Source organism: Colobus angolensis, unplaced genomic scaffold (assembly GCF_000951035.1).
Source record: "Colobus angolensis palliatus isolate OR3802 unplaced genomic scaffold, Cang.pa_1.0 Scaffold14, whole genome shotgun sequence".
Taxonomy (NCBI): Eukaryota; Metazoa; Chordata; class Mammalia; order Primates; family Cercopithecidae; genus Colobus; species Colobus angolensis.
This window is the reverse complement of record NW_012114488.1, coordinates 1,366,965-1,382,091: the sequence shown is the minus strand read 5'-3', so window position 1 is coordinate 1,382,091 and position 15,127 is coordinate 1,366,965. Positions and strand designations below refer to the sequence as shown.

Sequence of the window (15,127 nt, the reverse complement as noted above, 5' to 3'; positions counted from 1 at the left end):
CCTATCAGATCTGCCATGTGGGCTTCACACAGCAAAGTTATAGGGCTGGGGACGGCCAAGGCTTGTTTTTGATTTTCCAGGCTCATAGCTGTAAGGAACTTGCGTCAAGTCTCAGATGAAACTTTGGACTTTTGAGTTGATGCTGGAACAAGTTAAGATTTGGGGGACTATTGGGAAGGGATGCTTGTAGTTTGCAGGCTTTGAAAGACATGGGTTTTGGGGGGCCAGAGGTGCAATGCTATGGTCTGGCTATTTGACCTCCTCAAACCTCATGTTGAAATTTGATCCGCAGTGTTAGGGGTGGGGCCTAATGGGAGGTGTTTGCGTCATGGGGGCGGATCCCTGATGAATGGCTTTTTGCCCTCCCCGAGGTAATAGAACTAATAGCGTGGGTTCTTGCTCCATTAATTCACGTAACAGCTGGTTAAAAGGAGCCTGGCACCTCCCCCCCACCTTGCTTCATCTCTCTCCATGTGATCTCTGCATACACCCATTCTCCTTCAACCTCTGCCACCAGTGGAAGCAGCCTGAGGCCCTCACCAGATGCCCTGTCTTGAATCTTCTGGCCAGCAGAACTGTGAGCTCCCTAAACCTCTTTCCTGCGTAAATGATTCAGCCTCAGCTATCCCTTTATAGCAGCACAGATGGCTGAAGGAGTGATACAGTGGAGGCCAGGGGCTGCTTAGGAGATAGTATAAATGTCTGAATGGTACATGGCTTGGCCCAGGGTGGTGTGAGTGGATGGAAGGAAAAGAGGCTGGATTCAGCGTATATTTCAAGATGAAGTCAAAAGAATTTGTTGCTGGATTGGAGAGGAAAATTTTTAAAAAGTGAGACTTGGAGGTTTTTGTCCTGAGCAGTTGTCATTTGCTGATAAAGGGAGCGTGAGGGAAGCATTCAGAGGTCAGACATGCTAACTTTGAGATGCTAAATTTTGGACATGCTAACTTTGACATGTCTACTCGTCTTTCAAGTGACCGTGCTGAATAAGCAACAGGATATTGAGATCCGGAGTGTAGAGGCGGGGTCAGGATGGGAGCTAGGACAACTTTCAGCATATAAATGCTGCCAGGGTCACGGAACTGTGTGAGGTCACTTAGGGGGTGAAAGGTAGTGAGAGAGGAGTGACCAGGCAGGTAAGGAAAATGAGGAAGAGCTGCCAGAGACTGGAGAGTTGCCAGTGACACAGGAGGAAAACCAAGGCAGCAGAGGGTCCCGCGAGCCATGTGAATCGAGTTGTTCAAGAAGAGAGTCATCAGCTGTGTTCTAACAGGTGTTCTGGAAAACACTTCAAATTGAGGTCTTTATCCTGGCATGGGAGGATCTTGTTCTCAGAAAGTGCTATTTGTTTTTTCAATGATACTTTAAACGGTGGTAGTGTTACCGGAAAGGGGTCCTGATGCAGACCGCAAGAAAGAGTTCTTAGATCCTGTGCAAGAAAGAATTCGGAGAGAGTCCCTAAAGTGAAAGCACATTTATTAAGAAAGTAAAGGAATGAAAGAATAGCTTCTCCCTAGGCAGAGCAGTGGCATGGTCTGCTCAGCTGCTTATACTTACTGTTACTTCTGGATTATATGCTAAACAAGGGGTGGATTATTCATGAGTTTTCAGGAAAGGGAGGGGAAGTTCCTGGAACTGAGGGTTCCTGTCTCTTTTAGACCACATAGGGTAACTTCGTGATGTTGCCATGGCTTTTGTAAACTGTCATGGCGCTGGTGGGAGTGTCTTCTAGCATGCTAATGCATTATAATTAGCATATAAGGATCAGTGAGGATGACTACAGGTCATGTTCGTTGCCATCTTGGTTTTGGTGGGATTTGGCCAGCTTCTTTACCGCAACTGTTTTACCAGCAAGGTGTCTGTGACCTGTATCTTGAGCCAACCCCCTGTCTCATACTGTGACAAATGCCTTAACCTCCTGGGAATGCCGCCCAGTGGTTCTCAGCCTTATTTTACCCAGACTCCTTTTCAAGATTGGAGTCTCTCTGGTTCAAATCTCTGACAGTAGGTGGGTGTTTTCGAGTGGGGTTCTCGGAAGGAATAGAGAAAGGAAGGGCTCACTACATCTTGCTACATTTTCCTCTCCGTAGGGTCACTTTCCCACCTTCTCAGTTTTGTTGCTGGAAAAGTATGTGTGTTCCTGCAGGGTGTTTCATGAAAAGCGGAAAAATGAGGGTGGCGTCTCTCGGTTTATGTAACTAATTGGGAAGCAACTGAGCGGCTCAGAAAAATTTATGGCGTGGTTACTGGGGTGCTACTCTTAGGGATGGTGTTTCCCCTTTACTGCCCATCAGGGAGGAGAAAACCAAACAGCTTTACGCTTTGATGTTAATGACTGTACTTAACAAGAAATCTCATCTAAACTGCAGTCAACGATTCTTCTAATTAATTTATTTTCTCCTCCAACACTGTTCTATTAGAGAGGCTAATAGGTCACTTTTGATGAGTAAGATTTGATTGTGGTTCTCAGCTGATGCTGAATAATCGTGGTCCTTTGTCCTGCTTCCTTCTTGCTTTGTAACATCTGTTTATTTATTTTGGATATAAGGGTTTTTGGGGTTTTGTTTGTTTTCTTGTTTTTTTGAGACAGAGTCTCACTCTGTTGCCCAGGCTGCAGTGCAGCAGCAGTGGCGCGATCTCAGCTCACTGCAACCTCCATCTCCCAGGATCAAGCAATTCTCATGCCTCAGCCTCCTGAGTAGCTGTGACTACAGGCATGTACCACCATGCCTGGCTAATTTTTTTGTATTTTTTGGAAGAGATGGGGTTTCACCATGTTGGCCAGCCTGGTCTTGAACTCCTGGCCTCAAGTGATCTACCCTCCTTGGCCTCCCAAAGTGCTGGGATGATAGGCATGAGTCACTGTACCAGGCTGGAGATGAGGTTTTGATCAGCGTCTCCTCAATGGGGGGATCCAATGTGTGCCTTGGAAAAGTATCTCCAGCTCTTCCCGGAAGAGGAGGCTCTTATCCCCAGCATCAAGTTCTGTGTGGCTTGGAGCTGCATGTCGCATCAAACAAAGAATCTCATGGTGCATGAGACTTGTGCAAATAAAGTGAAAAAGCAACAATATGCTAATCTCTATGTGGATGGAGAGGCAATAGCATGAGCCAGAGAAAGTTCTAGACTTGGAGTCAGAGGGTCTGGTTTTTCACTACCTTCTTGATGACCTGGAGTGAACTACTTGGCATCTATACATTAAAAAGAATAATATCTGCTTAGCCTCCACCACAAGTTTGTCATAGAGATCTCATGTGACAACCACAGAAAAACAAATAGCACTTAGCTAGCAATCACTCACTATGGGCCAGATGCTAATTTTGCCATTTTTGACATATTAACTCATGTAACTCCCACAGTAACTATTATGGTTATTATGAGGGAGTTGTTACCATAACATTCTCAATTTACAGATGAGAAAATGGAAACAGGAGAGGGTAAGTAGCTTCCCAAGGTCACACAGTAAGTGGCAGCCCTGGACCTGAAGTTAGTAATGCTATTTAATCATTCTTGAATTTTGCCACCTGTTTCTCTATAAAATATACAATGTAATAGTCTCAAAAATGCAATGGTAATGGACTTTGACTTTTATTTATCTACAGGATGAATTCTTATATTTTTTAGGTCTTTGAAAAATAACCAGTTGACATAGTTAGGCTGAAGAGTCATATCTTTTAAAAAGTTAGACATGGGATTTGGGAGTCACTCAATTGCAGGACTGTCTGGGTATCCGTGGGGCCACTAGGCTGGCTCCTTTGAGTTAGCATCATTACTCTCAAACCACAGGCCAATTCTGTGGTCAGGCAGCTGGACCAACTATACAGTTAGATCGGCTGGTGGGCTATTTGGTCAGAAGGTCAAATTATTTTACATAGATAATAGCAAATATTTGGATACATAATCTCCATAATCAGGTAATCTGATGTTCCTGAGTAACATAGATAACAAGGTATTACAGCTTAGAAGTCAGACAAGTAGCTCTGTTTGTCTAAATTCCATAGGATTTACATATGGTTATTGTCATTTCTGATAGCTTGAATTCCTGTTCCATGATACACAGAACACCAAATTAGACATTAACCCAGAGTTTTCTTAATCTCACAGGCATTAAAATATTTACGGGGCACAGATTACTTGGACATTGTAATGGTAGGCTTTCTTTTCTTTTTTCTTTTTTTTTTTTTTGAGACAGAGTCTTGCTCTGTCAACCACACTGGAGTGCAGTGATGCAATCATAGCTCACCATAAACTCAGACTCATGGGCTCAAGTGATCCTCCTGCCTCAGCCTCCAGCCATGTGTTACCACACTCACCTTTTTTTTTTTTTTTTTTCCCTTAATTTTGTAGCGATGTACCATGTTGCCCAGGCTGGTCTTGAACTCCTGGCCTCAAGCAAACCTCCCAACTTGCAACTTGGCCTCCCAAAGTGGTGGGATTACATGTGTGAGCCACCATGCCTGGCCTATTATTTTCTATCTTAAGAAGAAAACTGTAATTCCTACCTTATTGCAGAGCTGAGGCTTGTGCTTCACAATTGATGTTGCTGGATCAGTGTGCTTTTGTTGATCTGACACATTCCCAACCGTTGCAGCGCTTTTCCTTCTAGGAGGCTGGGAGCTTGTGCATGGGAGCCATTGTCCACCCCCACCTATCATTAAAACCAGGAGTGATAAACCACGTGTCCAGGGTGAGCAGAGTAATGGGCAAACAGCAGATTCAGCAGCAGGTGTTGGGGGTTCCGCCTTGGAGATTAGGGTTCAAGGTCACAGCTCTACTCCCTGGAAAGATAGAGGATGCTCAGTAAGGCCTGTAACCAAGAGGAACCTTAGTAGGGGAAGGAAGGGAAATAAGAGAGTCAGGCCTAAGAGAAGAAACAGGTCACAGCTGGACATGAAGTCACAGAAAATAGGGCAGTGCTCAGGGGTTGAGGCATAGAAGCCCAAAGAGTGAGGCTGAAAATAGGGCAGTGCTCAGAGGTTGAGGCATAGAAGCCCAAAGAGTGAGGCTTGGATGTTGACACTGAGCCAAGAGATCCCAAGGGCAGATAGGTTCTAGAGTCAGGGCCAGACTGAACTAAGAGGGGAGGCCCCATGGCTCCCGCTTCGAAGGGCAACACACAAAGGAAACCAAATTCATCATTACACAGTTGAGTCCAAATCAATTGCGTTTTTTATTATACTTTTCTCCTGATCTACCACATGTTCTACAAATGCCCTGTCATTCTCTCAATTGGCCAAGGGCTGTGTGGTTATTCAAAATATGTAAAGAATGTTTATCTCCATGTAGTGAAATGAGCTCTCTGGAATGGGAATCGGAGGCCTGACTTCCGCTCCACATTCTGCCACTAACCAGCTGAGTGACTCTACAGTTTATTCAACTTTTCAGGGAGGGCCTCCTTTAGTTTTTAAATCTACAACCTGAGGACTTGACCTAAATGATCTCTAAGGATCTTGTAAGTTTGAAAATTTTGTAATTCTGTGGGTATCTATCGAGGTGGCCTTTGAGCTTGTGCGGACAGATGGTCAAACTGAAACTCTACAGTACCTTTCTCTTTCCTTTTTTTTTTTTTTTGAGACAGGGTCTCACTGTCACCCAGGCTGGAGTGCGGTGGCATGATCTCAGCTCACTGCAACCTCCGCCTCCCAGGTTCAAGCAATTCTCGTGCCTCAGCCTCCCTAGCAGCTGTGACTACAGTAATGCACCACCACGCCTGGCTAATTTTGTATTTTTAGTAGAGACAGAGTTTTGTCGTGTTGCCCAGGCTGGTCTCAAACTCCTGACCTCAAGGGATCCACCTGCCTTGGCCTCCGAAAGTGCTGGGATTACAGGAGTGAGCCACCATGCCCAGTCCTGAAAACTTTTAGGTAACTCTAGAGAAGATAAATTTTTAATCCTCCCCTCCTCATATGTCAACATTGTTTTCACTGCAGCCTCTGCCTCCCCACACCTGGCCTACAGTCCCCTTTTCTTTCTTGTTGCGTGGACACAGCTGTGTGACTACAAGGGGCTTAGCTGAGATTTTAGGAGTCTGGTGGCTCACCACAGGCAGAACAGTGAGGGGACTCTTCTCTGGGTGCAGTCAGTAAGGGTGCGTTATTTATAGAGAAGGCAGAAACAACCGTAAAAGCAACTTAAAGTCAGTTAGCTTTTTATTACCACTATTTGCCAGCAACTCTTAACAATGTTGGTGATAAAATACTCCTTCCCCAAAGATATTTTGTGGGTGAAATTCTAAATCATTGCTACAGTTACAGTTGAGTTTTGATCATTTATATGTAAATTTCAGATTAGTATACATTTAATATTTACTCTTTAATAATAAACATTTTATTCTATGTAGACATTGCCAGCCCCTGACAAATGTAATCTCCACTTTACCATTTGTTTTGAGAGAAAGTTCATCATGGTTCAAAATCTTGGCGCGGCAGAGTGGCTCACACCTATAATTACAGCACTTTGGGAGGTCTAGGTGGGAGGGTTGCTTGAGGCCAGGAGTTCGATACCAGCCTGGGCAATATAGCAAGACCCCCAACTCTAAAAAAAAAAAAATTGTTCAGTGTGATCTCACATACCTGTAGGCCTAGCTAGTCAGGAGGCTGAGGCAGGAGAATCACTTGAGCCCAGGAGTTCAAGGCTGCAGTGAGCTAGGATCATGCCATTGCATTCCAGCCTGGGTGATAGAGTGAGATTCTGTTTCTAACAGTAAACACAAAATACTGTGCATGCAATTTCAGCACAGTTCATGCCCCCAGTCTCTGTGGAACTACATATGTCTGTGTTTAAACAGTAGAATCAAAATGAACAGTGACAACATAGAGACTGCAAAGTAAAGAAACAGCCTTGAATGGCTTCAGTTCAGCTGTTTTGTGTGACCACTTGGAGACTGTGCGACAGTGTGAACTACAGGCAATGATATTTTTGTTTTCTTAGGGCAAATTTTAGCTCATACATGAACTATTTTGCTGAATTTGAATATCTTTGGAGCTGAAATATTTTCCTTTTTAATGATTGTTTTAAAACTATAGAATCAAAAAATGATAATTACATGACTTTTACTGAAAACAATATTGAGATATGAGGAGGGGAGGATTAAAAAGTTATCTTCTCTAGAGTTACCTAAAAGTTAACAGAGCTGGGCATGGTGGCTCACTCCTGTGATCCCAGCACTTTGGGAGGCCAAGGCAGGCGGATCACCTGAGGTCAGGAGTTTGAGACCAGCCTGGCCAATATGGTGAGACCCTGTCTCTACTAAAAATACAAAAATGAGTTGGGGGCAGCGGCGGGCACCTGTAATCTAAGCTACTCAGGACGCTGAGGCAAGAGAATCACTTGAACCTGGGAGGCGGAGGTTGCCGTGAGCTGAGATCATGCCACTGTACTCCGGCCTAGGCAACAGAGTGAGAATCTGTCTCAAAAAAAGAAGAAGAAGAAGAAGAAAAAGTTATCAGCCTCAAATATTCTGAGGATGCTGTTACTATAGCATATTTCTCTGTCTTTGGTTTGTACAGTTACTGGCCAACACCTTCCCAAGAACAAGCGTCCAAAGGAACCAGGGGAGAATAGAATCAAACCTACCAACAAGAAGGTGAAGCCCAAAATTCCTAAAATAAAGGACAGGGACTCAGCCGATTCAACACCAAAGACGCAGTCTATCATGATGCAGGTGCTAGATAAAGGTCGCTTCCAGAAACCTGCCGCTACCCTGAGTCTGCTGGCGGGGCAAAGTGTAGAGCTTCGATGTAAGGGGAGTAGAATTGGATGGAGCTACCCTGCATATCTTGACACCTTTAAGGACTCTCGCATCAGGTAAGCATTTTTTTTTTTTTTTAAACTGTGTAGGGTTGAGTATTTGTAATTGTAATAGTTAACAAAATTCCTTCTTAACTGTTATTACACATTGTTTCTGACATCTTCCATTTTACCCTAGTAGATCATAAAAATAGAAACTCAAAGAGCGAAAGTCACAGATTTTATTTCTTTACCCAGTTAATAAAAACAACTGCAAATCCTACCAACATTTGTTGAAAGAGTGAAATTTTATAGGAAACCGTGTGACAAAACCATATGACAATTTTATATGAAAATGTATGGGGAGCGAAATTTTGTAGGAAACCAAAATTTTATAGAAAACTATTACGCGTACAGATGGATGTTTAAAAATTCATATTGTGTGGCCGGGTGCAGTGGCTCATGCCTGTAATCCCAGCCCTTTGGGAGGCCAAAGCAGGCAGATCACTTGAGGCCAGGAGTTGGAGACTAGCCTGGCCAACATGGTGAAACCCCGTCTCTACAAGAAATATGAATTAGCCCGATGTGGTAGCATGTGCCTGTAATCCCAGCTACTCAGGAGGCTGGGGCAGGAGAGTCGCTTGAACCCCAGAGGTGGAGATTACAGTGAACCACGATCACACCACCGCACTCCAGCCTGGGTGACAGAGGGAGACTCCGTCTCAAAAAATATATAAAAAACATACTGTGAAAATTAATGGACTCAATATTTTATGTTGTTTCTTAAATAATCGTAATGAAAACTAAAATGACCTAACAGGAGATTCCTGTGAGCAACTTGACCAGATATCAACTTCAACTACTTTTCAACTGCTTCTGATTATTATTATTATTGTTATTATATATTTATTTTTTTTTAGACAGTCTCGCTCTGTCACCCAGGTTGGAGTACAGTGGTGCGATCTCAGTTCACTGCAAGCCCTGCCTCCTGGGTTCACGCCATTCTCCTGCCTCAGCCTCCCGAGCAGCTGGGAATACAGGCACCTGCCACCATGCCCAGCTAAGTTTTTGCATTTTTAGTAGAGATGGGGTTTCACCATGTTAGCCGGGATGGTCTTGATCTCCTGACCTCGTGATCCTCCCACCTCGGCCTCCCAAAGTGCTGGGATTACAGGTGTGAGCCACCACACCTGGTTGCTTCTGATTATTTTTACTTTCATAAATCTATGATTGTTACATTCAGAGGCCTCAACTGGTAAGAAGGCCAGTGATTTCTCATGTTTAAATGAGTACCTTCAGGAGGCTGGGCTTTCTAGACCAGGAAGAGTGGTTATGGTGGTGACGGCGGCAACTGTGAGAAGCAGGAAAGAAACACATACTTTCCGTGGTGCTGGGAGGAACCTGAGCACGGGCTGTGAGTCAGGGGGTGTGTATGGGGTTAGAGTCCTGTGCACCTTGGCGAAGTCTCCTAAACTCTGCCAGGTCTGTTTCCTTATGTGTAGAATGAGTGCAGGGGATGATATGATTTCTAAGATTCTTTCTGACCCTATTTCTGTATATAATGGAGAAATAGGATCGATTTACAATGGAGAAATACCAGACGTTGTTTGAGATGACAAGAGTGGGAGAAAGAAAGGCTGCAGGCAGGCTGAGCACGGTGGCTCATGCCTGTAATCCCAGTGCTTTGGGAGGCCAAGGCGGGCAGATTTTCATGATGTCAAGAGATCGATACCATCCTGGCCAACATTGTGAAACCCTGTCTCTACTAAAAATATAAAAATAAACTGGGCATGGTGCATGCCTCTAGTCCCAGCTATTTGGGAGGCTGAGGCAGGAGAATCACTTGAACCCGGGAGGCAGAGGTTGCAGTGAGCTGAGATTGCATGACTGCACTCCAGCCTGGCAACATAGCAATACTCCATCTCAAAGAAAAAGAAAAGAGCAAAAAAGAAAGACTGCAGAGGGCAGGTATCTCAGAGTCTGCATGTTCATAACAGGTTCATATTTCCACACAAACTGTGTTTCTGCAGAAATTCATCTCCCTCAAAGACATCTGGTTACCCAACATCCACTTGGTTAACCAACCAGAAGACTGGGAGGCATCCGTGCCTCCTCCCTCTCTCCCATACTCTCCACATCCAATCAGTCGCCAAGTTAAGCCAGTTCAGCCTTCATTTTAACGTTTCAAAATTCTATGAGTTTGGTGTAAATGTAATAGCGATTCTTGCCATGAAACATATTGATGGCAAACCGCTATTGCTTTTACAATATTGAGTCATAATATATGACTCAGTTCCCTCTTCATAGCAATTGAGCCTTCTTCCAGGAATGGGAATCTGTCCATTTGCATTCCTGGAGTCACTGTCCCCTGTCTGAGCTGCTGCTCTCTGCCATCTCTGATACTGCAGTGACCACACCTGGGCTAGTGCTTCTCACTGCAGCTGGAGCAACACTTAGAAGTCAGTGCAGCGTGTGGCTCCCCTGCTCACCACTCGGTGTGTGCCCTTGGGGATAAAGTCCAACATCCTCACATGGCCGTGAGGCCCTCCCTGACCTCTGCCGTCTCTCTGGAGTCACCTCTAATCTCGATGGATCACTGTGCTCTCGCTGCCCTGGGCTCCTGTAAGATTCTCAAAAGCACCAGGCTCCTGGGGCCTTCAAGTTTGCTGCTTTCATAGCTAGGAACACTCTTGGGCCTCTCAGCACCAGACTAACCTTAGGTGTCCCGACCCGCGGGACAGTCGAACGGGCCCTGGAAGGGGGAGTGGGAATGGAGAAGACAAGAAAACACAAGAAATGGAGACAAGACAAATAGCCTGATCAAGTCTCGTTTAATAATGGTGGTGCGATGCCCTATATAGGCTGGCAGGGGAAGAGGTTGGGCCAGGGCGGTGACGGGGGCCCGGTCTTCTCAAATTACAATTGCGCATGTGCCGTGGGTTTGTAATTTTCCTGGGCGCGGGATTGCGCCTGCGCCGTAGGCCGCATATCTTCCTGGGCGGGGAAAAATGTTTGCGCGTGCGCGGGAAAGGTTGGCGCGCGCGGGAAGGTTTGGCGCGCGCGGGAAGGTTTTGGCGCAGGCGCAGGAACAATTTATAATAAAGAACCTGGAAATGTGCCATTTCGTCTCCGCTTTGCGGAAATCAAGCAACAGAGGTTGGCTAACTCCGGGCCTTATGGCTCCGGACACTTAGGCATCACTTTCTCTGGGAAACCCGTGGCAGGCCCCCCCAGCTGTGTTTCCCACAGCACTTGCTGTTGCATCTTCCCGGCTTTCTTCACACTGAAAAACTACTTCCAACATCTTTGTTTTTCACTGAGACTTAGCTGAGTGGTTGGCGTTTAAGTTTCCCTACTTAATGCTTGACTGACAAGCCTCCCTGATACATTTATCCTTCTTACACACACACACACACACACACACACACACACACACACACTCCCCTACACACACAACTTGGAGAATAAATAGAATACATGTATAAGTTATATTAAACTGTCCACTTATCTCTCTTATCCTCTTGTATTAAGACATCTTTCACTTTTTTATTCTGACTCTACCCTCTAGCATCGTGGATAAAACAGGATAGAGTCCTTCTTAAGGCTGAGTGGCCTGGGTGGGGAGTGGAGATGGAGAAAGTGAATCCATTCTTCCTGTTTCCCTTTCCACACTTGAAGTGCGTGTGTGTACGAGAGAACGTAAGGATATACTGCTTGGAAGAAATCTGGAAAGGCTTACCACTATGTATGTTTATGTGTGGTAAAAAACACATAACATAGATTTACCCTCTTAATGATTTTGAAGGCCAGGCACGATGGCTCACACCTGTAATCCCAGCATTTTGGGAGGCCAAGGTGGGCAGATCGCTTGAGCCCAGGAGTTCAAGACCAGCTTGGGCAACATGGCGAAACCATCTCTACTAAAATTACGGAAAAAAAAAAAAATTAACCTGGCTTTGGAGTGCGTTCCTGTAGTCCCAGCTACTTGAGAGGCTAAGGGGGTGGGATCACCTGAGCCCAGGAAGTCAACGCTGCAGTGAGCCATGATCATACCACTGCAATCCAGCCTGGGCAACAGGAGTGAGACTGTCTCAGAAAAAAAAAGAAAAAATAATTTTGAAGTGTACAGTATTGTTAACTGTAGGCACATTGTTGTATAATAGACCTCTAGACCGTTTTCATCTTGCATGGCTGAAACTCTGTGCCCACTGAACTCCTCCTCTCCTAGCAGTCTTTCCTGGCAATCACCTTGCTACTGGCTGTTTCTGAGTTTGACAACTCTAGGTACCCCATATAAATGGAACATGCAGCATATTTTTTTGTTGTTGTTGTTGCTGACTTATTTCTCACAGCATTATGTCCTGAAAGTTCTTTGATGTTGCAGCATATGATACAGTTTCCTTTCTGTTTAAGGCTGAGTAATATTATATTGTATATATATACCACATTTTATGTTTGAGATGGAGTCTTGCTCTGTCACCCAGGCTGGAGTGCAGTGGGACGATCTCGGCTCGCTACAGCTTCTGCCTCCCAGGTTCAAGTGATTCTCCTGCCTCAGCCTCCCAACTAGCTGGGATTACAGGCACACAACACCACACTTAGCTAACTTTTGTATCTTTAGTAGAGACAGGGTTTCACTAAGATGGCCAGGCTGGTCTTGAATTCCTGACCTCGGCCTCCCATAAGTGCTGGGATTACAGGCGTGAGCCACCATGCCAGGCCTATACTACATTTGTTTTATTTGTTTTGTTTTGAGATGGAGTCTTGCTCTTTCACCCAGGCTGGAATGCAGTGGTACAATCTCAGCTCACTGCAATCTCCGCCTCCCAGTTTCAAGCAACTCTTCTGCCTCAGCTTCCAGAGTAACTGGGATTACAGGCACGCACCGCCATGCCTGGCTAATTTTTGTATTTTTAGTAGAGATGAGGTTTCACCATGTTGACCAGGGTGGTCTCGAACTCCCGACCTCAGGCAATCTGCCCACCTTGGCCTCCCATCGTGCTGGGATTACAGGTATGAGCCACTGTGCCTGGCCTAGACTACATTTTTATAATCCATCATCCACCGATAGGCATTTAAGCTCCTTCCACCTTCTGGCTATTGTGAATGCCACAATGAACATGGATGTGCCTATATTTCTTTGAGATTCTGCTTTTAAATCTTTTGGATGTATACCCAGAAGTGGGATTTACTACACACAATTTTTTTTTTTTTCTGATGGACATCCTGATGTTGGTTTTACTGTTTCTGTTTTGAATACACAGGCTGGGTCAGGAGCAGTGAGATTTGCCAGCACTCAGGGCTCTAAGGGTCTTGGGCCAGTTCTGGATGGAGGGAGAGTCCCACATGCCCCGAGCAAGGCCCCCAATTAAGGGACTGCAGCCACCTCCAGGGGCTCCTCCCTCCACCCACCTGCTCCCACATGCCACAGGGAGCCTTCTCGCCCTCCCTACCTGCCCACCATCCCCTCAACCATCAGCCTGGCGTTGAAAGCCTTTCCAAGTTCCACCTTACTTTTCCCGCTCCCAAAGGTGCCCAGGCTCTGGGAAGGCCCGGCTCATATCCCTGATGGTGGCACATTCTCTGGAGGACTCCTCCTGTTCTTGGGTACAGGCCATGCCCCACCTAGGGAGCCGCCCCATTTTGGATCCTGTAGGATCTCTAAAACCCAGCTCTGGCCCCAACTTTCTGTCTGGCCTGGAGGTTTCTCAGCCTCCTAAGAGCTCTCCTGGGCCTTGGTCTGGGCAGAACCTGGGCCTAAACAAACAAGAGCCGGGGCAGCCAGGGTCTCTGTGTGTCTGGGCCCAGGGCTTGCCCTCAGAATTCAACTGTCCAACAGGAGAGGAGGGTGCCTCCACCTTCCCTACTGCCCACCCCTTTTTCAGGATCTCAGGGCTTCTAGCCCTGTGGTGGGGTGGGGGGGCTGGGTGCCCCAGGTAGAGCTGAAGTCATGGGGCTCTTGAGGAGTTGGTGTCGACCAGGAGTCTGTCCAGTGAGGTTAGGTCAACAGGTGTGCTGTCTGTCCTTCGAGGCTGAGCCACCTCCCAACAGCCCGTACAACCCGAGGGGCCTTTTGAGGGAGGGGCAGGCAGGCCCAGTGGGTGGTCAGTCCAAGGTGAACCCACCCACCATGGCCAGTGTTCCTCAGGCTGAGCCTCCAGTGGGTGAAACCTGGGAGTCCTCATCCTTCCTGGCAGATGGGACCACTGACAAGAGGAGGTGGGTGGAGCCTCCACAGACTCTGCCCTGTGGTGTCACACAGCTGGCAGCCAATGGGAAGCACCCAGCCAGGAAACCCCAGAGCTACCCTTGCTGGGCACCCTCACTGGGTACCCTTGCTGGGGGACCTGGGCCATCCCAGTTGGTGCGAAGTGGCCGGAGGCAGTTAGGAGCCCACGTTCAATCCAAGGCTGTCCACTAAGCCCTGTGTGACTGTGACCGGGCTGGGGTGTCCATGTCCTCTTTGGACCTCAGTTCCTGTAAAATGGCCCGTTGGCCAGATTGGCCGCCGGGCTACTCACAGGTGCACGGGCTGCATGTAACTCCGTGGGAAGAAGCCAGTGCACCCGCAGGACCCAGCCCCGCCTCCAGTACCACATACATTTTAAACGACCTTATTCACCAAAGTCGGATTCATACATTTTTTATAAAAAAACAGAATTGACATAATTTAAATTATTCTGAACATTTAGTCTTTGACTTACACAAAGCATCTTAAGCTTAGAGGATTCCATGCTTGAAATTTTAGTATTTTCTAACAGTATTTTCAAATATATCTAAATTATATATTAAAACACATTTGAAAACATTTTATAGACTCAGAGTAAGCATTAATCTGAAGAGAGATATTCAGCATCTGAAGAAACAAATTTTGACTCTTTAACATTAAATACTGTTCATCCGAAGCACAGCAAGAGCCTTAGAAGAAAGTAATGACGGATGTGGGCTTCCAAAAACTTACGAAACATGAAAAAATGTGAAAAACATCTAGTCATGGCTATATCAACCAACGATAAAAAAAAAAACCACAATTTATTTCACACCAGAGATTCAAGAAACGGACTCTTGACATCGTTCCCAGAACGTGGTGCCTTTGGATGGAGAAGTATTCGTTGTGTGTTTTCTTTTTTTCCATAGAATGAGTTCTTTCCAGGGCTGTGACAGTGTTGAGTTTGGAAGCTCCCCAGGTGTTCATCCAACAAAGCCTTGTAGTTTTTTGTTTTTTTGGTTTGTTTGTTTTTTTGGCAAAGTCTTACTCTGTCGCCTAGGTTGGAGTGCAGTGGCACTATCTCAGCTCACTGCAACCTCCGCCTCCCATATTCAAGCAATCCTAGTGCCCCAGTCGCTAGTAGCTGGGACTACAAGCCTGTACCACCAAGCCCACCTAATTTTTGTGCTT

General features: G+C 46.0%; 1 protein-coding gene across 2 annotated transcripts in view; it reads left to right on the top strand.

Moving 5' to 3' along the window:
• Positions 1 to 15,127, top strand: part of PDGFRL (platelet-derived growth factor receptor-like) — a 70,142-nt gene that overhangs the window by 7,378 nt on the left and 47,637 nt on the right. For both annotated transcript variants that reach the window (XM_011934871.1, XM_011934872.1), the window contains exon 3: positions 7,509 to 7,806. In XM_011934871.1, coding sequence (XP_011790261.1) covers positions 7,509 to 7,806 — 298 coding nt within the window. The remainder of the gene's footprint in view (positions 1 to 7,508; positions 7,807 to 15,127) is intronic.